This window comes from Cherax quadricarinatus, chromosome 26, assembly GCF_038502225.1.
Source record: "Cherax quadricarinatus isolate ZL_2023a chromosome 26, ASM3850222v1, whole genome shotgun sequence".
NCBI lineage: Eukaryota > Metazoa > Arthropoda > Malacostraca > Decapoda > Parastacidae > Cherax > Cherax quadricarinatus.
The window spans coordinates 33,848,745-33,870,967 of record NC_091317.1 but is presented as its reverse complement, the minus strand read 5'-3'; the positions used below and the strand labels follow the sequence as shown (position 1 = coordinate 33,870,967).

The 22,223-nt window shown below is 41.0% G+C and overlaps 2 protein-coding genes across 4 annotated transcripts in view; one reads left to right on the top strand and one right to left on the bottom strand.

Annotated features, from left to right (window-relative positions):
• Window positions 1–758: 758 nt before the first annotated feature.
• On the bottom strand, window positions 759–8,854 carry LOC128691726 (coiled-coil domain-containing protein 12). The gene is made up of 3 exons (XM_053780626.2): window positions 8,573–8,854; window positions 7,895–8,018; window positions 759–2,240 (listed from the first exon to the last, which is right to left on the bottom strand). The coding sequence occupies exons 1-3, from the start codon at window positions 8,740–8,742 to the stop codon at window positions 2,025–2,027; spliced, it is 510 nt and encodes a 169-aa protein (XP_053636601.1). The 5' UTR covers window positions 8,743–8,854; the 3' UTR covers window positions 759–2,024.
• Window positions 8,855–13,864: 5,010 nt separating this feature from the next.
• The window catches only part of LOC128691723 (uveal autoantigen with coiled-coil domains and ankyrin repeats), a 60,557-nt gene continuing 52,198 nt past the window's right edge, over window positions 13,865–22,223 (top strand). For 2 of the 3 annotated variants that reach the window (XM_053780610.2, XM_053780608.2), the window contains exon 1: window positions 13,865–14,088. The gene's annotated coding sequence lies outside the window, so the exon portion shown is untranslated. Of the gene's footprint in view, window positions 14,089–20,278; window positions 20,456–22,223 lie in introns of all 3 variants that reach the window. The other variant, XM_053780609.2, reaches the window with a different exon arrangement.

Genomic DNA, 22,223 nt, shown 5'->3' with positions numbered 1-22,223 from the left:
CGGCTTTCACTGAGACCCACATGAAGGATCACTTGGACAACGAAATATGGATCCCAGGTTACAACCTATACAGATGTGACAGAGTGAACAGGCAAAAGGGGGGGGTTGGCCTGTACATTGCAGAGTCACTTGTTTGCACAGAATGAATCACTGTCTGTATTCATATTGTTGCTGACCACAGCAGTATTCAAACACCCCCCTCACATATGGGTACTGGGGTTAGTTAGTCTTACGAGAGAGAGCAAGGAGGCAGGTCACCGGCTGTTTGGCGCTTCCCACATTATCCGTAATATACGTACTTCCAGCCTACGTGAGTATTTCTTTACCCTATCCACGTGTTCGAACACCACATGATATAAAGTCGGTTCCTGGCCAGCCGGGCTGTGGCTCGTACGTTGGTTTGCGTGCAGCCAGCAGTAACAGCCTGGTTGATCAGGCTCTGATCCACCAGGAGGCCTGGTCACAGACCAGGCTGCGGGGGCGTTGACCCCCGGAACTCTCTCCAGGTAAACTCCAGGTACTAATGGTGCCCCTACTTTTCACTGGGGGTATGTTGCACTGCCTGCCCAGTCTTTTGCTTTCACTTTTGTTTGTGCTTTTGCTTCGGTTTTCCTGAATTCCTCCACACAAAACTCTTTTACCCCCTCCATATTTCAAATGTAATAAAACTTGCACAGAAATAGTAAGAGTAAACAGCTATGCATTATTGTAGGTACATTTCTTCATATGTCATTTTCAGTGAAAGATAAATTTACTGATGATCCACCAAAATTTTTTAATAAAATTTTGTAACTTTTCTGCATTTTCAGCAGCATTTTGAAAACAATAGCAACTATTTCAAATAACAAACGTACTCATAAAAAGCATTTATCAAGTTGACCACGCGTACATACGTTATTCATTACCATTACAACAAACAAATACATATAGTGGGACCCTGACTTATGATGTTCCGCACTCACGAAATTGTCACATTGGATCCAATTAATGACCTATGAATTCTGATACACTTAATTTTTTTTTAGTCATCCTGCCTTGATGGGAGATGGCCAGTGTGTTAAAAAAAAATCTGCTTTTAATTTTCACCATATGCATTGGTATTTTGCATATGTTATTTTATGTATGTGTTGAGTGCTTAAGTTTGTTTGGTAAATAGTATTCATAAATAACTACTAGAATTTTGTTAAAAATAAATTAAATTTATTTTTTCCTCTGTTATTTTTCACCAATGTTTAACACACCAGCTATCTCCCAAGGCACAGTGACCCAAAAAAAGAAGAAACACATTCACTGTCATTCACTAAATTGTTATCTTGCAAGAAGTGTGCTGACATCACAGTTCGGATAACCCTCCATATAAACTGATATTTTGTGTATGTTCATGTTATTCACATGTGTTTGGTTCACACTCATTTGGTAAAGACTAGTCATGAACTGTTGATATAAAAAAAATGCATTTATTTATTTATTTATTTTTTATTTTTTATTTTATTTTATTTTTTTTTTTTTTTTTTGGGGGGGGGGAGGCAGTGTTAGTGTGTAGTGGTCATTGATGCCAGTTGGCAAGGTGGTATTTCTGCTTATACCACCTATCTACCTCCCTCCCTCCTTACTGCCTGCATCTCTGACATGTCAGTGTGAAGCAATACAATGGGAGCTGGCTAACCCCCTTCCTCACCTCTCTGAAACAATTAACTGTTGTCTGCCCTACATACATGTATGTACTGTATTCTGTATTGTACTACTGTTCTGTTTAATTGATATGTATACATTAATTAAACAATGTTTAATACTACTTGCAAATAAAAATTAACAGAAGTGAAAGAAAATATGTATTAGGCAAATTATTCTTAGTTCAGAAATTATATGGAATTATATACAGAATATTAAGACTCAGAAATGTGTCCCCAGTTATAACAGCGTGTCCATGGGAAAACAGATTTCAAATTCTGAACAATCAACTTGAGAGCAATTCTCAAGAATAGAGAACCTGCTGTATTTATTTCCATAAGGAATCAAATGATTCAGTCTTCATCAGAGTCGTAGCCTGCCTTCTGCTGAGCTCGGGCCCCTGCATTCACTGCTATTAAAAAATCTTGTTGTTTACCCTCTTTCAACCTCTGTCTGATCAACTCTGCAATGGCCTTGTCAGTCCGTCTCTCTAGCTTATCTAGATGAGTCTGGATGCCACGTTTCAGGTCAAACGTTATTTTTTTAGGGGCCAAATTAGTGATTTCAACCTGCAAAAATATTACATACAGAACATTACTATTAAAAACTATTTTACAGAGCTGAATAAAATGCTAAGTTTAATACAGTTCTGATAAATTATCATTGAATTCTAAACTTGTTAATCAGTCACTAAAGAGTAGTCCCTATCCTCTTTCATATTTTATCTGTCTTGGATACAGGAAAGTACTGGCTTGGAAATAAGTTAGCTGACGAGTGGAAGTCAGCCTACCTATTAGGGTTATTGAAGTTAAAACCTTGGGTAGCTTCAAATTTAAGTTAGATAAATACATGAGTGAGATGGGTTAGATTTAGGTGGGACTACAACATGAGTTAATATGGTTATCATAGATTAATGCTTGGGTAGCACTAAAAATGGATTGGGCAAATAATTTTGTTAAGTGGGTTTGGGTTTGAGAAGGGCTTGCCAAGTATGGCCCAACAGGCTAGCTGCAGTGTTCCTCTATTCTTATGTTCTTATAAGATACACTATTATGCAGGGTAACATGTACAGGCACTCCTCGCTAATATAGTGGGTTAGGTTCCAGACTGCCACCTTAAAGTGAATCACAGCCTTTTTTCACTTGCCAGTGTATATAAAAGCCTAAAAGCTGTTTATACTATCATTTATTAAAGGAAGGTTGAAGAATCCTTTCACCCACCACTGCATTACTCTTCAACAAATCACAAGAAACCAACACTTTTTCGGCATCACCCAAAATAGCAAGGATTACACCAATATACAAAGGTGATGACCCAACAGATGTAAACAATTATAGGCCAATATCAAACTTGCCTTTACTTTCCAAAATCTTTGAGAAACTCATACACCAAAGGTTATACTCCTTCATAACATCACAAAGCATCCTTAACCCCTGCCAGTTTGGCTTCAGGAGAAACAAAAGTGCAAATGATGCAATAATAAAAATGCCAGACCTACTTTACACAGCACTGGAAAAAAAACGAATCCCTGCTTGGACTCTTTATCAACCTTAAGAAAGCTTTTGATACAGTAGATCACAGCATCCTACTACTTAAGTTTGATCATTACGGTATAAGAGATCATGCACATGCATTTATCAAGTCTTACTTTACTAAAAGAAAGCAATACATCTCTGTCAAGGATGCAACCTCCTCAACAAGACCCCTGGACACTGATGTACCACAGGGTAGCGTTCTTAGCCCCCTCCTTCTCCTTTTATATATCAATGATCTTCCAAGTGTATCACACCAACTTACGCCTATTCTCTCTCCTGACGACATGACTTTTGTCATTTCCCACCCAAATCTAGCCTCACTCAACACTATTGTTAATGAAGAGCTCGCAAATATAGCAACCTGGATGACTGTCAATAAACTTACACTTAATACAGACAAAACCTTTTACATTATGTTTGGCCCGGTGGCCTGGTGGCTAAAGCTCCCACTTCACACACGGAGGGCCCGGGTTTGATTCCCGGCGGGTGGAAACATTTCGACACGTTTCCTTACACCTATTGTCCTGTTCACCTAGCAGCAAATAGGTACCTGGGTGTTAGTTGACTGGTGTGGGTCGCATCCTGGGGGACAAGATTAAGGACCCCAATGGAAATAAGTTAGACAGTCCTCGATGACGCACTGACTTTCTTGGGTTATCCTGGGTGGCTAACCCTCCGGGGTTAAAAATCCGAACGAAATCTTATCTTATCTTAAGTAGAGTAAGTGAGGTCCAACTAAACATTATGCTTAACAACACCCTTGTTGCTGAGCATAATGAGGGAAAATTCCTGGGTCTGCACCTTGAAAGCAACCTGAAATTCAACATCCATATCCAACACATAACAAAAAAGTTTCTAAAACAGATGGCATCCTCTCAAAGGTACATTACTATGTGCCACAAGCAGCACTACTTACACTATACTATTCACTGATCTACCCCTACCTTTCCTATGCTATTTGTGCCTGGGGTTCCACAATGGCAAACCACCTGAAACCAATAATAACACAACAAAAATCCACAGTGTGAATGATCACACAACACACTGCTAGACAACACACACCCCAAACCCTTCAAAGACCTAAACCTACTCACCATACAAAATATTCACTCATACTACTGTGCAACCTACATTTACAGAACAATCAATCCTAACATAAATCCCAACCTGAAGAACTTCCTTGACAGTTGCAACAGGACTCATAGACACAACACCAGGCACAAAAACCTCTATGACATTCCCCATGTCAGGCTAAATCTTTTCAAAAACTCATTGTACTTAAAAAGGCCCAAAATCTAGAACTCTCTGCCAGAAATCTCCAGAACTACTAGCTTCCAACACGACCAATTATGTAAGTGTATTTTTGTAAGTGCTTTCGTAAGTGTATTTTTGGGGGTCTGAAACAGATTAATCTAATTTACATTAGTCCTGATGAGAAGAAATTCATTCGGTAACAGCACTTGAACAGCCGTCTGAAATGAAATAAGTTCTAAACTCGAGAATCCGCTGTACAGTTAAAAATGCCTTACCTCCTTAATGTATCCCAGCCCATCATAAATACACATGTAAAAACTATACATGCATTCGCTCAATATCATGAACATAGGTAGAACTTTCAATCAATATAGTATATACTTACTCTCAATATCTGTACTCACCTTAAATGTTAATCATGAGACTTATTAAAACCATATAGCATGACCTAATAGAATACTCAATTCTCTTGTATTCATTGTAACTCATCTAATGACCATATGTACTGTTACTGCCTTATTAATCTTAAGTTAGTTTTAAGTTTGCCCAAAATGCTCTGCATATAAAGGAGCTTTTGGCATGTACACCCAACTATTATATTCATTTGTACAAACATATATCATGTCAAAATAAATTATTATTATTATTATTATTAAGAGGAGAGTGGAGCTTAATTATCCGAGTCTTCAACTTGCTCAATTCAGCTTGGAGAGAGCCGAGTCGCTGAATATAACTGAAAAGTGGCATCCCCTCAAGGAAGGTTCCTTGAAGTTGGTGAGGGGCTCTTGATTTAGGGAATTGGATCTGTGCTCCAGTTCCCCGAATTAAGCCTGAATGCCTTCCACATCCCCCCCCCCAGGCGCTGTATAATCCTCTGGGTTTAGCGCTTCCCCCTTGATTATAATAATAATAATGAAAAGTGGCATATTAGCTAAGTGCCCTAAACTGAGCGCCATATTAGCGAGGTATGCCTGTATCTGTAAACAGTGTGTGATTATGGTATCTCTTTGTATGTGTCAGTATCTAAGTCAGTGGGGTGCATGCACTGCCTGGTTGTGTGAGATGACATTACTGGGAATGTGAATAATGCCAGCTGGTTAGTTAAAAAATTGCCGGAAGTGTGAATGTGAGTGCAGTCAGTGGCGTAGCTAGAAAGAGAACAAGGTGATCAACCACTCCCCCCTGAGCACATTTTTCAAAAGTGGCACCTTTTCAACAATTTTTATTATTATTGATTTTTATTATGTGGCCTTGGAAGAACTTTCTGGACTCATTTTTTTTTATTTCACATTTAAAATTAAAATAATTAAACAACACACATGTTTTATCATGTTTTGAGATTTATGAGCTTATTGTAAAACTTTTTTATTGTGTTTTGATTTTAAATACAAAATAACAATTATGTACTTTGTTTAAAACTGTATCTTCCTTGTGTTATGATTTTGAAAACAAAATAAAAATGTATAATGGATTTATGATTATTCAGTACGTGTCATGGTGCCTTTTTTTATGTGCTTGCTTCACCTAACTTTAGAGAGAGAGAGAGAGAGAGAGAGAGAGAGAGAGAGAGAGAGAGAGAGAGAGAGAGTGAGAGAGTGAGAGAGTGAGTGAGAGAGAGAGTGAGAGAGAGAGTGAGAGAGTGAGAGAGAGAGTGAGAGAGAGAGTGAAATAGAGATAGAGAAATAGAGATAGAGAAATAGAGATAGAGAAATAGAGATAGAGAAATAGAGATAGAGAAATAGATAGAGAAATAGAGATAGAGAAATAGAGATAGAGAAATAGAGATAGAGAAATAGAGATAGAGAAATAGAGATAGAGAAATAGAGATAGAGAAATAGAGATAGAGAAATAGAAAGATAGAAATAGAAAGAGAGAAATAGAAAGAGAGAAATAGAAAGAGAGAAATAGAAAGAGAGAAATAGAAAGAGAGAAATAGAGATAGAGAAATAGAAAGAGAGAAATAGAGATAGAGAAATAGAGATAGAGAAATAGAGATAGAGAAATATAGAGAAATAGAGAAATATAGAGAAATAGAGAAATATAGAGAAATAGAGAAATATAGAGAAATAGAGAAATATAGAGAAATAGAGAAATATAGAGAAATAGAGATAGAGAAATAGAGAAAAAGATAGAAAAAGAGAGAAAGAGAGAGAAATAGAAAGAAAGAGAAAGAAACAGAGAAAGAAACATAGAAACAAAGATAAATAGAGAAAGAAACAGAGAAACAAAGATAAATAGAGAAATAAAGAGAGAACTAGAAAGATACACACACTCCATCATTGTCTTGCCAGAGACGTGCTGATACCACAAAGTGAATATTAAAATAGTATATGATACTGACAGGTTGGTAAGGTCGGTACTGTATACCATTTTAATATTAACTCCATCAGACACTGCAACACAGTGGTATCTTGGTACAGAACAGAAAGCACCTTGGACAACTTTTTCTAATAAGAATGGTTGGATTCAAAGGGGATGTGACCTTCTCAATGACTACATTCTTCTACCAGTGGACTACACCTCACCTTCTGACAGTAAGTCACCACACTTTCATTTCAATTGCACACTGTTTCAGACTATGGAACAAAATCTCTTCTCCAGGCTGAGGGACTGACTACCTCAAAACTACATCTTCAAGGGTGATGGATCAATTACATCATCTTCACATCTCTACTGCTTCTGCCAACTTCACTGCACTCGACTGAGGAAGCCTACTGTGTAGGCGGAATGTTTCAGAATAAAGATACCTAACTGTTGCACATGTGTCTTACTTACCAAGCTGATACCACAATTAAGATGACCCTCCAAACTGCAAATATTCCCATCCTTCCTTTAGAGTGCAGACACTGTACTTCCTACCTCTAAGACAGTCTTGGCTAACCAGTTTCCCTGAATCCCTTCACAAAATACATGTATTACCTTACTCACACTCCAACAGTTTGTCAAGTCCCAAAAGCCACTTGCCTCCACTCACTCCTATCTAACACACTCACATATACCTGATGGATGTCCAAGCCCCTTGTATATAAAACCTTTACCTCCCTCCCTGTTTATGAAGGGATTCAAGAAAACCACATAGTGGGACTTAATTGCCTGCACCAGTTCAAAATGTCATTTGAATTAGGTTTGTGTATTTTTTGTAAAATATCTATTGAATAAATGATGGTGAATTTGTTTATCTTTAAAGGTTAACCCAACAGATGGGATGCAGCTGGTGTTAAAAATATTACATTCATGGAGAGCACTAAACCTATAGGGGGTTATACAGCATTTAGAAAATGGGAGGCCTTCTAGTTCAATCCATAGAACGGAAAATCAGGCCCAATTCCCTGAATCAAGAGCCCCATACCACCATCAAGGAATCTACCTTGAATGAGCAACCTTTGAAAGCCATAACACACATGCAACATGACTAAGACTCATGCATATATTACCTGAACTTCCTCCTTGGCTCTCTCACCATCATCTATTTGTTGCTGAACGAGAGCCTCCACATCCTCGGGCTTCACTACCGGCAATACGACTTCTTCCAAGCTGGCAGTCTGTGGCTTGTAGTTTCTGTTGTAACGACATATACTTTCAGGTTTATCATTTATCACAAATCAATAATATATAATGTACAGTGTGTGAGTGTGTGTGCATGTGTGCACACAAGTATACATATATGCACATGTGTGTGTGCATACACTCACTGAATTTTGTTTGGGACAGATGAGACTCAGCTCCTGGTCCCTGCCTCTAAATCACTTTAATCTGCCTCACTGATCTCTGGTCTCTTGTGCTTTATCATATCTACTCTTGAAGCTGTGTATTGAATTCACCTCTACCACTGCCTCATCCAATTCCTCAGATCAAAATACAATAACTGATGTCTCTACATCCTTTTTTAAAGTGATAAAATATGTTAAAACTTACTTCATCTCCAAGCAAACATTCTCTCACTAAATTAAAATTTTTATTACTGTTTATACATTACAAGGATAATGTAGGTTGTATTCTGCCAGTGTCTTGATCATCCACGCTATTAATAATATTATTATCAACTCAGGCGATAAACCCGAAAGGGTCATACATAAATCAGTCATACAAGAGGTGTACCTCAGAACACCAACCTGAAGAGAACTTGTGAGGGTGGAAGCTCCTCTTCCTCTTCACCATTCACTTCTTGTTGATGTTTCTCCTGACCTTCACGACGTTGTCTCTTCAACGCAAACAGCTTCTCCCGTCTCTTTAAAGCTGCTTCTTCTAAAGTTCCAACTTTTTCCTCGTCTCTTTGACCCATGATGATGGTGTTGTTGTTGTTAAGGTTTATAGGGCCACTTGACCCATGGTGTTGTTGTTGTTGAGGTTTATAGGGCCACTTGACCCATGGTGTTGTTGGGGTTATCAGGGCCACTGACGCTTACGCTCTATTTATTTATTTATTTATTTGAACATGATACAGAGAAGTACAAAGGAATACAGTTATTACAGTGCAACATGCCAAAGCCCCTTGTATGCAGAGCATTATGGACAGGCTTAAAATTAACTTAAGATTAACTAAGCAATGATATATTCAGTGGTAAAAACGTTATTTTAAACAGATAACAATTTAGCACAAATGAGTATTACACAGACAGGTCATATGGTCATTTACTGTGTTGCTGTACATTCAGTAGAATGGAGTATTCTGTTAGGTAATGTAATTAAAAAATAACAAAGTTTGATTGGGTCACAGGTTAGACATTCATGAGATACAATTATGAGAAACATTTATGAGATACAATTATGAGAAACATTTATGAGATACAATTTATAAAATACAATTATTCAGTATTTATTTAGTTGTGGGTGAGTAAGTGATTTTTTAGAAGAGACTTGAATTTATAAACAGACAGTGTTTCTTTTATATTCACAGGTAATGAATTCCAGATTTTAGGGCCTTTTATGGGCATTGAGTTTTTGCATAGCGTGAGATGGACACGAGGAACATCAAAGAGTGATCTGTGCCTTGTATTATGGTCATGTGTTCTGTTGAGGTTGGCAAGGAGATGTTTGAGGGGAGGGTTAATATCAGAGTTAAGTGTTCTATGTATGTAATAGGTGCAATAATAAGTATGGATGTTTTGTATGGTGAGTAGGTTTAGTTTTGAATATTGGTGGAGTGTGCTGCCTGTAGTGGGAATTTGTTGTCATTCTGACTGCAGCCTTTTGTTGGGTAATTAATGGTCTGCGATGGTTTAATGTTGTAGATCCCCATGAACATATTCCATAGGTGAGACAGGGGTAAATAAGTGAGTGATATAGGGCCAGGAGGGCTGACTGTGGAACATAGAACATAGTACCGTATCTTTGATAGTATGCCTACGGTCTTGGATTTTTTTTTGGAAATTTCTTGTATATGTGTTTGAAATTTGAGTCTATTACCAAGGTGGATTCCTAAGAATTTTCCCTCTGTGAGTTTTGTGATAGGTGATCCGTTTATCATTATTGTGGAAAATTGCATTTATCTGAATGTATCATTATGTACATAACAATAAATGAACAAAGATAATTATTATTTATCAGTTAGACAAGTAGGAATTTGGGACACCTAGGTCGCAAAAAATGTCCCCCTTCGATACCTACCACTGTCATATCCACAAGTTGCTCTGAAATTTCTCAACGATGAGAAATTTCAATTACTCAGATATGGTAAACACGAGGAAATTAAATCTTCATCAGAGTACAAAACAAATTCTGGCCACAAAATAGAGCGAAACACCAACGTCAAAGACCTGGGAGTGATCATGTCGGAGGATCTCACCTTAAAGGACCATAACATTGTATCAATCGCATCTGCTAGAAAAATGACAGGATGGATAATGAGAACCTTCAAAACTAGGGAGGCCAAGCCCATGATGACACTCTTCAGGTCACTTGTTCTATCTAGGCTGGAATATTGCTGCACACTAACAGCACCTTTCAAGGCAGATGAAATTGCCGACCTAGAAAATGTACAGAGAACCTTCACGGCGCGCATAACGGAGATAAAACACCTCAATTACTGGGAGTGCTTGAGGTTCCTGAACCTGTATTCCCTGGAATGCAGGCGGGAGAGATACATGATTATATACACCTGGAAAATCCTAGAGGGACTAGTACCGAACTTGCACACGAAAATCACTCACTACGAAAGCAAAAGACTTGGCAGACGATGCACCATCCCCCCAATGAAAAGCAGGGGTGTCACTAGCACGTTAAGAGACCATACAATAAGTGTCAGGGGCCCGAGACTGTTCAACTGCCTCCCAGCACACATAAGGGGGATTACCAACAGACCCCTGGCAGTCTTCAAGCTGGCACTGGACAAGCACCTAAAGTCAGTTCCTGATCAGCCGGGCTGTGGCTCGTACGTTGGTTTGCGTGCAGCCAGCAGCAACAGCCTGGTTGATCAGGCGCTGATCCACCAGGAGGCCTGGTCACAGACCGGGCCGCGGGGGCGTTGACCCCCGAAACTCTCTCCAGGTAAACTCCAGGTAAACAGCAACAAGGGGTCACAGTTGGAAGTTGAAGACTTAAATGAACCACAGGGATGTTAGGAAGCATTTCTTCAGTCACAGAGTTGTTAGAACGTGGAATAGCCTGGGTAGTGATGTAGTGGAGGCAGGATCCATACATAGCTTTAAGGAGAGGTATGATAAAACTCACGGAGCGGGAAGAGTGACCGGGTAGTGGCCAGTTCAAGAGGCGGGGGCAGGAGCTGTGAATCGACCCTTGTAACCACAATTAGGTGAGTACACACACACACACACACACACACACACACACACACACACACACACACGAGCACACACACACACACGAGCACACACACACACACACACACACACACACACACACACACACACACACACACACACACACACACACACACACACACACACACACACACACACACACACAAACACACACGCACGCACGCATGCACATACAACAGGCCTAGTGTCTAATCGACATGTGCCTAGGACCAAATGGTAACTAACACCTTCAAAACCTTCAAAACTAGGGATGCCAGGCCCATGATGACACTCTTCAGGTCGCTTGTTCTATCTAGGCTGGAATATTACTGCACACTAACAGCACCTTTCAAGGCAGGGGAAATTGCTGACCTAGAAAATGTACAGAGAACCTTCACGGCGCGCATAACAGAGATAAAACACCTCAGTTACTGGGAACGCTTGAAGTTCCTTAACCTGTACTCCCTGGAACGCAGGCGGGAGAGATACATGATTATATACACTTGGAGAGGGATTAGTACCAAACTTGCACACGAAAATCACTCCCTATGAAAGCAAAAGACTCGGCAGACGATGCAACATCCCCCCAATGAAAAGCAGGGGTGCCACTATCACGATAAGAGAAAATACAATAAGTGTCAGGGGCCTAAGACGGTTCAATAGACCCCTGGTTGTCTTCAAGAAGGCACTGGACAGGAACCTAAAGGCAGTACCTGACCAGCCGGGCTGTGGTTCGTACGTCGGGTTCCGTGCAGGCAACAGTAACAGCCTGGTTGATCAGGCCCTGATCCACCATGAGGCCTGGTCACAGACCGGGCCGCGGGGCCGTTGACCCCTGAAACCCTCTCCAGATATACTCAGGCGAGAGAGAGAATCCACACTCGATGAACGCTACCGTTGACTCATGGAAATGGCCTGGCAGGCAAAGCTCTCGCTTCACATGTTGAGGGCCAAGGTTTGGTTCCCAGCAAGGGTGAAAACATTGGGCGTGTTTCTTTATACCTGTTGTCTATGTTCACCCATCAGTAAAATGGGTATCTGGGTGTTAGTGGACTGGTGTGGGTCGCATCCTGGGACAAAATTTACTTAATTTGCCCGAAATGCTGAGCATAACAAGTGACTTTCTATATAGTAGTATGTCAGTGATGTCAGCTATGATCTGTATACCTTGTACATGTACTGGTAGTAAATAACGATATTATATTACTATAATATTATTATGTAGTAATTTACAGCTGTTGGGTCTCCACCTTTATGTATTGGGGTAATAATATAAATAAGTCACTTCGTCTGTCCTTTTTATGGGTTATCCTAGGTAAGTTACATATATTTTATTATATATGATGATTGTAATCACATGAGTTTGTGTAACAACTGGATATACTGAATGTTGAAGACAGAGTAAAACAAATGAAGTTAAATCACGTTAATAAAATTGCTCACAAGCATCGTCCAGAATAACTTGGTGCCAAGTTTGTCAAGACAATTTTTTAATACCTACAGTCCCACAGTAAGTTGTCAGGCAAGCAAGTTTATTCAGGTATACACAAATACAGTTACATAGAATTATCATACGTATCAGCATATGTGTAGAGAACCTGGGATAACCCAAAAAAGTCAGACAGAGTGACTTATTTCCACTGGGGTCCTTCAAGAGGCTTCAAGCCTCTTTTATTGTACAACAATAAAGGAATGGAACGGACTGCCTGCACCTGTTAAAACTTCTCCTAGCATGAGCCAGTTCAGAGAGGTGAAAGGTACCTAATGATTGAAGGAACAGAAAGGTAGGAGAGTGATTTCTCGTACAGTTAACATTCCTGTACCTGTTATTGTAAGCTGATACTATCTTTAATGTTAATGTAAATGACTTAATTTACTTTATTCCTATTGTATCTCCTTTTATTGTAACTGATTTTCACATACCTGAATTACTTTGCTGTTTTAACTTTCAAGTTCGATAATGAATGAGTCTTACTGTAACTTACTGATAGGCTTCAAATAATAAGATATTATAAGGCTCCCAATGAAAAAAAAAGTTACTTTGACTTTTTTTTAGTTATCTTAGGTAATTTACACATGTGATAAACTATGTATGATAATTGTACTTATGAATACCTGTACCTAAGTAAATTTACTTCCTAATTAATTGCTTTTGTATGCAATATAATCGCAGACAGACGATCTCAACAATGCAAGACAAGAAACGGGGGATGTAAATCTTCAGGTCAAGATCTTTCACACGTTTCCGTACGTCATCAGGCGCTATACAAAGTTTCAAGGATAGCAACAGAAGGAATGAAAGGAAGTTTTCTCAAAGGAAGGTAGCACCAGCTTGGCTGGTGTCACCATAATATAATATCTATAATATCTTTTATTTCTACAGGTACATGTACAATATATACAGGCTACTATGGTATACCATGCTACCTTACTCTGAGAAAACTTCCTCTCATTCCTCCTGTATCTACTCTTGCAACATTACATAGCTCCTGATGAGGCACGGTGACGTGTGAAAGATCTTAAGCTGAAGATTACCATCCCCCTTGTCTTGTATTACTAATGTAAGTGTACCTGGAGGTCCTGGTGGAAGGGCTCAATAAAGCGTCAGCTCTGGTGACCCTTATTAACCCCTAACAACAACAACAACAAAGCAACTTTGTTTACAAAGCAAATTTAACTCTCAGGTGGTCCTGATAAACTCAACAAAGAAAGAAAGAAAGAACCCAACAAACAAAAAAGCAATTTAACTTGGAGGAAAGCTTCATGGATAGTGCTTCAGCTTGTTTATGAAGTATTAATAATGTAGAAGTTACCAATATATAAGAAGTGTTAACACGTCACTGCAAGGAAGTGTTGCAATGTGATTATTGGTAATATATCTTGTTAAAAATATTTAATTAAGCAGATAATTAGTATTCTGATAGTTAACATCAGGAGGTTAAAACTGATAGTTAACATGAGGAAGTTGAAACTGATAGTTAACATGAAGAGGTTAAAACTAATAGTTAACATGAAGTTAAAACTGATAGTTAACATGAAGTTGAAACTAATAGTTAACATGAAGAGGTTAAAACTGATAGTTAACATGAGGAAGTTGAAACTGATAGTTAACATGAGGAAGTTCAAACTGATAGTTAACATGAGGAAGTTGAAACTAATAGTTAACATGAAGAGGTTAAAACTGATAGATAACATGAGGAATTTGAAACTGATAGTTAACATGGTTAAAACTGATAGGTAACATGGGGAGGTTAAAATTGATAGTTAATAGGAGGAAGTTAGACAGTTAATACTCTGATAGTTAACATGAGGAGGTTAAAACTAATAGGTAACATGAGGGTAGATAGTTAATAATCTGATAATTAACATAAGGAGGTTAGATAGTTAAAACTGATAGTTAAGATGAGGAGGTTAAAACATAATTAACATGAGGAAAGGTAGTTAATAATCAGATAGTTAACATAAGGTTAGATAGTTAATACCTGGAGTTTATCTGGAGAGAGTTCCGGGGGTCAACGCCCCCGCGGCCCGGTCTGTGACCAGGCCTCCTGGTGGATCAGAGCCTGATCAACCAGGCTGTTGCTGCTGGCTGCACGCAAACCAACGTACGAGCCACAGCCCGGCTGGTCAGGAACCGACTTTAGGTGCTTGTCCAGTGCCAGCTTGAAGACTGCCAGGGGTCTGTTGGTAATCCCCCTTATGTATGCTGGGAGGCAGTTGAACAGTCTCGGGCCCCTGACACTTATTGTATGGTCTCTTAACGTGCTAGTGACACCCCTGCTTTTCATTGGGGGGATGTTGCATCGTCTGCCAAGTCTTTTGCTTTCGTAGTGAGTGATTTTCTTGTGCAATTCGGTACTAGTCCCTCTAGGATTTTCCAGGTGTATATAATCATGTATCTCTGCTGACGGCATTCCAGGGAATACAGGTTTAGGAACCTCAAGCGCTCCCAGTAATTGAGGTGTTTTATCTCCGTTATGCACGCCGTGAAGGTTCTCTGTACATTTTCTAGGTCAGCAATTTCACCTGCCTTGAAAGGTGCTGTTAGTGTGCAGCAATATTCCAGCCTAGATAGAACAAGTAACCTGAAGAATGTCATCATGGGCTTGGCCTCCCTAGTTTTGAAGGTTCTCATTATCCATCCTGTCATTTTTCTAGCAGATGCAATTGATACAATGTTATGGTCCTTGAAAGTGAGATCCTCCGACATGATCACTCCCAGGTCTTTGACGTTGGTGTTTCGCTCTATTTTGTGGCCAGAATTTGTTTTGTACTCTGATGAAGATTTAATTTCCTCGTGTTTACCATATCTGAGTAATTGAAATTTCTCATCGTTGAACTTTATATTGTTTTCTGCAGCCCACTGAAAGATTTGGTTGATGTCCGCCTGGAGCCTTGCAGTGTCTGCAATAGAAGACACTGTCATGCATATTCGGGTGCCATCTGCAAAGGAAGACACGGTGCTGTGGCTGACATCCTTGTCTATGTTAGATATGAGGATGAGGAACAAGATGGGAGCGAGTACTGTGCCTTGTGGAACAGAGCTTTTCACCGTAGCTGCCTCGGACTTTACTCTGTTGACTACTACTCTTTGTGTTCTGTATGTGAGGAAATTATAGATCCATCAACCAACTTTTCCTGTTATTCCTTTAGCACGCATTTTGTGCGCTATTACGCCATGGTCACACTTGTCGAAGGCTTTTGCAAAGTCTGTATATATTACATCTGCATTCTTTTTGTCTTCTAGTGCATCTAGGACCTTGTCGTAGTGATCCAATAGTTGAGACAGACAGGAGCGACCTGTTCTAAACCCATGTTTCCCTGGGTTGTGTAACTGATGGGTTACTAGATGAGTGGTGATCTTTCTTCTTAGGACCCTTTCAAAGATTTTTATGATATGGGATGTTAGTGCTATCGGTCTGTAGTTCTTTGCTATTGCTTTACTGCCCCCTTTGTGGAGTGGGGCTATGTCTGTTGTTTTTAGTAACTGTGGGACGACCCCCGTGTCCATGCTCCCTCTCCATAGGATGGTAAAAGCTCGTGATAGGGGCTTCTTGCAGTTCTTGATGAACACGGGGTTCCACGAGTCTGGCCCTGGGGCAGAGTGCATGAGCATGTCATTTATCGCCTGTTCGAAGTCATTTGGCATCAGGATAACATCAGATAGGCTTATGTTAACCAAATTCTGTGGCTCTCTCATAAAAAATTCATTTTGATCTTCGACTCTCAGTCTGGTTAGCGGCTTGCTAAAAACTGAGTCATATTGGGACTTGAGTAGCTCACTCATTTCCTTGCTGTCATCTGTGTAGGACCCATCTTGTTTAAGTAGGGGCCCAATACTGGACGTTGTTCTCGACTTTGATTTGGCATAGGAGAAGAAATACTTTGGGTTTCTTTCGATTTCATTTATGGCTTTTAGTTCTTCCCGCGATTCCTGACTCCTATAAGATTTCTTTAGCTTAAGTTCGATGCTTGCTATTTCTCTGACCAGTGACTCCCTACGCATTTCAGATATATTGACCTCTTTTAGCCGCTCTGTTATTCTTTTCCGTCGCCTGTAAAGGGAGCACCTGTCTCTTTATATTTTACATCTACTCCTCCTTTTTCTTAGAGGAATAAGCCTTGTGCATACATCGAGTGCCACCGAGTTAATCTGTTCTAGGCATAAGTTGGGGTCTGTGTTTAGTATATCATCCCATCTTATATAGGTTAGGACTTGGTTTACTTGGTCCCACTTTATGTTTTTGTTATTGAAGTTGAATTTGGTGAATGCTCCCTCGTGACTAATCTCATTATGTCGGTCTTGGGCTCCGCGCATACATGTCTGAACCTCAATTATGTTGTGATCTGAGTATATTGTTTTAGATATGGTGACATTTCGTATCAGATCATCATTGTTAGTGAAGATGAGGTCTAGTGTATTCTCCAGTCTAGTAGGTTCTATTATTTGCTGGTTTAAATTGAATTTTGTGCAGAGATTTAAAAGCTCGTGTGTGTGTGAGTTCTCATCAGAGCTGCCTTCTGATGTTATTACTGCAATAACATTATTTGCTATATTCCTCCATTGTAGGTGCCTTAAGTTGAAATCCCCCAGGAGCAAGATGTTGGGTGCAGGAGCTGGCAGATTTTCCAGACAGTGGTCAATTTTTAACAGCTGTTCCTGGAATTGCTGGGATGTTGCATCCGGAGGCTTGTAGACTACCACAATGACTAGGTTTTGGTTCTCGATCTTTACTGCTAAAACTTCCACTACATCATTTAAGGCATTAAGCAGTCCTGTGCAAACAAGTGACTCTGCGATGTACAGGCCAACCCCCCCCCTTTTGCCTGTTCACTCTGTCACATCTGTATAGGTTGTAACCTGGGATCCATATTTTGTTGTCCAAGTGATCCTTTATGTGGGTCTCAGTGAAAGCCGCAAACATTGCATTTGCCTCTGCAAGCAGTCCACGGATGAAAGGTATTTTGTTGTTTGTTGCTGGCTTTAGACCCTGTATATTTGCAAAGAGGAATGTCATCGGACTGGTGGTATTGTTGGTACTGGGGGGAAATTTTTTTTTCCGGCATTAGTGTCTGTATCTGTTGGTTTGGAGTGGAGGCCATCGACTGTGGTTCCACTCCAGGAATGACTGGATTTGGTGTACGATTTCTGCCATTTCCTGCCAGTTTTTTTTCCTTCCTGGCACTGATAGTTAACATAAGGTTAGATAGTTAATACCCTAATAGATAACAATGCACTGGACATGCACCTAAAATCAGTTGCTGACCAGCTGGGTTGTGGTTTGTATGTTGGTTTATGTGCGGCCAACAGTAACAGCCTGGTTGATCAGGCACTGATCCGCTATGAGGCTTGGTCATGGACTGGGCTGCAAGGGCATTGACCCCCGAAAGCCCCTCCATGTATACTCCAGGTATGAGGAGGTTAAAACTGATAGTTAACATGAGGCTAAAACTGATAGTTAACATGAGGAGGCTAAAACTGATAGTTAACATGAGGAGGTTAAAACTGATAGTTAACATGAGGAGGCTAAAACTGATAGTTAACATGATGTTAAAACTGATAGTTAACATGAGGAGGCTAAAACTGATAGTTATCATGAGAAGGCTAAAACTGATAGTTAACATGAGAAGGTTAAGACTCTGATAGGTAGCATGCGGTTAAAACTAACAGTTAACATAAGGAGGTTATGACTTTCATAGTTAATATGAGGATGTTAAAACTGATGGTCGACATATGTGTGTTAAGCAGATAGTTAATAATCTGATAGGTTAAAAGTGATAATTAACATATGTGCATGTGTGTGTACTCACCTATATGTGGTTGCAGGGGTCAATTCACAGCTCCTGGCCCTGCCTCTTCACTGGTCTAAGAGCCTTATTGTATCTCTTCTTACAGCTATGTATGGCTTCTGCTTCCACTACATCACTCTCCAGATTATTTCACTTCCTGACTACTCTAAGGCTGAAGAAATACTTCCTAACATCCCTATGACTCATTTGAGTTTTTAACTTTACAGTTGTGACCCCTTGTTACTATATTCCATCTCTGAAACATTTTGGCCCTGTCCACCTTGTCAATTCCCCTCTCAGTATTTTATATATCATTATCATGTCCTCCCTAGGCCTCTTGCCCTCCAGTGTCATCAAGTTGAGTTATTAACTTACAAATACAAATTTATTTCTTTTCTGCAGTATCCCTTAACCTCTCCTTGTAGAACATACCTCTTAGCTCTGGAACTAGTCTTGTTGCAAACTTTTCCACTTTCTCTAATTTCCTGACGTGCTTGACCAGATGTGAGTTCCATATGGGTGCTGCATACTCCATATGGGACTAATGTACACAGTGTACAGCGTTGTAAATGATTCCTTACTTAGATGTCGAAATGCTAAGTGAGTGAGTGTGTGTGTGTGTGTGTGTGTGTGTGTGTGTGTGTGTGTGTGTGTGTGTGTGTGTGTGTGTGTGTGTGTGTGTGTACTCACCTAGTTGAGGTTGCAGGGGTCGAGTCCGAGCTCCTGGCCCCTGTGTGTGTGTGTGTGTGTGTGTGTGTATGTGTGTGTGTGTGTGTGTGTGTGTGTGTGTGTGTGTGTGTGTGTGTGTGTGTGTGTGTGTGTGTGTGTGTGTGTACTCACCTAATTGTACTCACCTAATTGTGGTTGCAGGGGTCGAGACTCAGCTCCTGGCCCCGCCTATTCACTGATCGCTACTAGGTCCTCTCTCTCTCTGCTTCCTGAGCTGTATCATACGTCTTCTTAAAACTATGTATGGTTCCTGCCTCCACTACTACACTTGCTAGGCTATTCCACTTGCTGATAACTCTATGACTGAAGAAATACTTCCTAACGTCCCTGTGACTCGTCTGAGTCTTCAGCTTCCAGTTGTGACCCCTTGTCCCTGTGTCCCCTCTCTGGAACATCCTATCTCTGTCCACCTTGTCTATTCCCCGCAGTATCTTGTATGTCGTTATCATGTACTCACCTATTTGTACTCACCTATTTGTGGTTGCAGGGGTCGAGTCACAGCTCCTGGCCCCGCCTCTTCGCTGATTGCTACTAGGTCCTCTCTCTCCCTGCCCCATGAGCTCTATCATACCTCGCCTTAAAACTATGTATGGTTCCCGCCTCCACTACGTCACTTTCTAGGCTATTCCACGGCCTGACTACTCTATGACTGAAGAAATACTTCCTAACATCCCTTTGATTCACCCGAGTCTTCAACTTCCAATTGTAACCTCTTGTGTCCGTGTCCCTTCTCTGGAACATCCCGTCTTTGTCCACCTTGTCTATTCCACGCAGTATTTTATATGTCGTTATCATGTCTCCCCTGACACTCCTGTCCTCCAGTGTCGCCAGGCCGATTTCCCTCAACCTTTCTTCGTAGGACAATCCCTGTAGCTCTGGGACTAGTCTTGTTGCAAACCTTTACACTTTCTCTAATTTCTTGACGTGCTTGACTAGGTGTGGATTAGAAACTGGTGCTGCATACTCCAGTATGGGCCTGACGTAAATGGTATACAGAGTCTTAAATGAATCCTTACTGAGGTATCGGAACTCTATCCGTAGGTTTGCCAGGCGCCCTTATGCTATGCAGCAGTTATCTGATTGATGTGCGCCTCAGGAGATATGCTCGGTGTTATACTCACCCCCAGATCTTTTTCCTTGAGTGAGGTTTGCAGTCTTTGGCCATCTAAACTACAGTGGACCCCCGCATAATGATCACCTCCGAATGCGACCAATTATGTAAGTGTATTTATGTAAGTGCGTTTGTACGTGTATGTTTGGGGGTCTGAAATGGACTAATCTACTTCACAATATTCCTTATGGGAACAAATTCGGTCAGTACTGGCACCTGAACATACTTCTGGAGTGAAAAAATATCGTTAACCGGGGGTCCACTGTATATTGTGTCTGCGGTCTTCTTTGCCCTTCCCCAATCTTCATGACTTTGCATTTGGCAGGGTTAAATTCAAGGAGCCAGTTGCTGGACCAGGCTTGTAGCCTGTCCAGGTCTCTTTGTAGTCCTGCCTGATCCTCATCCGATTTGATTCTTCTCATTAACTTCGCATCATCTGCAAACAAGGACACTTCTGAGTCTATCCCTTCCTTTATGTCGTTCACATATGCCAAGAACAGCACAGGTCCTAGGACTGTGTGTGTGTGTGTGTGTGTGTGTGTGTGTGTGTGTGTGTGTGTACTCACCTAGTTGTACTCACCTAGTTGAGGTTGCGGGGGTCGAGTCCGAGCTCCTGGCCCCGCCTCTTCACTGATCGCTACTAGGTCACTCTCCCCGAGCCGTGAGCTTTATCATACCTCTGCTTAAAGCTATGTATGGATCCTGCCTCCACTACATCGCTTCCCAAACTATTCCACTTACTGACTACTCTGTGGCTGAAGAAATACTTCCTAACATCCCTGTGATTCATCTGTGTCTTTAGCTTCCAACTGTGTCCCCTTGTTGCTGTGTCCAAACTCTGGAACATCCTGTCTTTGTCCACCTTGTCAATTCCCCTCAGTATTTTGTATGTCGTTATCATGTCCCCCCTATCTCTCCTGTCCTCCAGTGTCGTCAGGTTGATTTCCCTTAACCTCTCCTCGTAGGACATACCTCTTAGCTCTGGGACTAGTCTTGTTGCAAACCTTTGCACTTTCTCTAGTTTCTTTACGTGCTTGGCTAGGTGTGGGTTCCAAACTGGTGCCGCATACTCCAATATGGGCCTAACGTATACGGTGTACAGGGTCCTGAACGATTCCTTATTAAGATGTCGGAATGCTGTTCTGAGGTTTGCTAGGCGCCCATATGCTGCAGCAGTTATTTGGTTGATGTGCGCTTCAGGAGATGTGCCTGGTGTTATACTCACCCTAAGATCTTTTTCCTTGAGTGAGGTTTGTAGTCTCTGACCCCCTAGACTGTACTCCGTCTGCGGCCTTCTTTGCCCTTCCCCAATCTTCATGACTTTGCACTTGGTGGGATTGAACTCCAGGAGCCAATTGCTGGACCAGGTCTGCAGCCTGTCCAGATCCCTTTGTAGTTCTGCCTGGTCTTCGATCGAGTGTATTCTTCTCATCAACTTCACGTCATCTGCAAACAGGGACACCTCAGAGTCTATTCCTTCCGTCATGTCGTTCACAAATACCAGAAACAGCACTGGTCCTAGGACTGACCCCTGCGGGACCCCGCTGGTCACAGGTGCCCACTCTGACACCTCGCCACGTACCATGACTCGCTGCTGTCTTCCTGACAAGTATTCCCTGATCCATTGTAGTGCCTTCCCTGTTATCCCTGCTTGGTCCTCCAGTTTTTGCACCAATCTCTTGTGGGGAACTGTGTCAAACGCCTTCTTGCAGTCCAAGAAAATGCAATCCACCCACCCCTCTCTCTCTTGTCTTACTGCTGTCACCATGTCATAGAACTCCAGTAGGTTTGTGACACAGGATTTCCCGTCCCTGAAACCATGCTGGCTGCTGTTGATGAGATCATTCCTTTCTAGGTGTTCCACCACTCTTCTCC

What these genes read in the sequence shown, in the direction of transcription:
- LOC128691726 (XM_053780626.2), bottom strand. Translation starts at nt 8,742, where the DNA reads ATGGGTCAAAGAGACGAGGAAAAAGTTGGAACTTTAGAAGAAGCAGCT. An exon ending in CCCTCACAAGTTCTCTTCAG is followed by an intron (nt 8,019 to 8,572) that starts GTTGGTGTTCTG and finishes TCGTTACAACAG; the next exon opens with AAACTACAAGCCACAGACTG. An exon ending in GAGCCAAGGAGGAAGTTCAG is followed by an intron (nt 2,241 to 7,894) that starts GTAATATATGCA and finishes ATATTTTTGCAG; the next exon opens with GTTGAAATCACTAATTTGGC.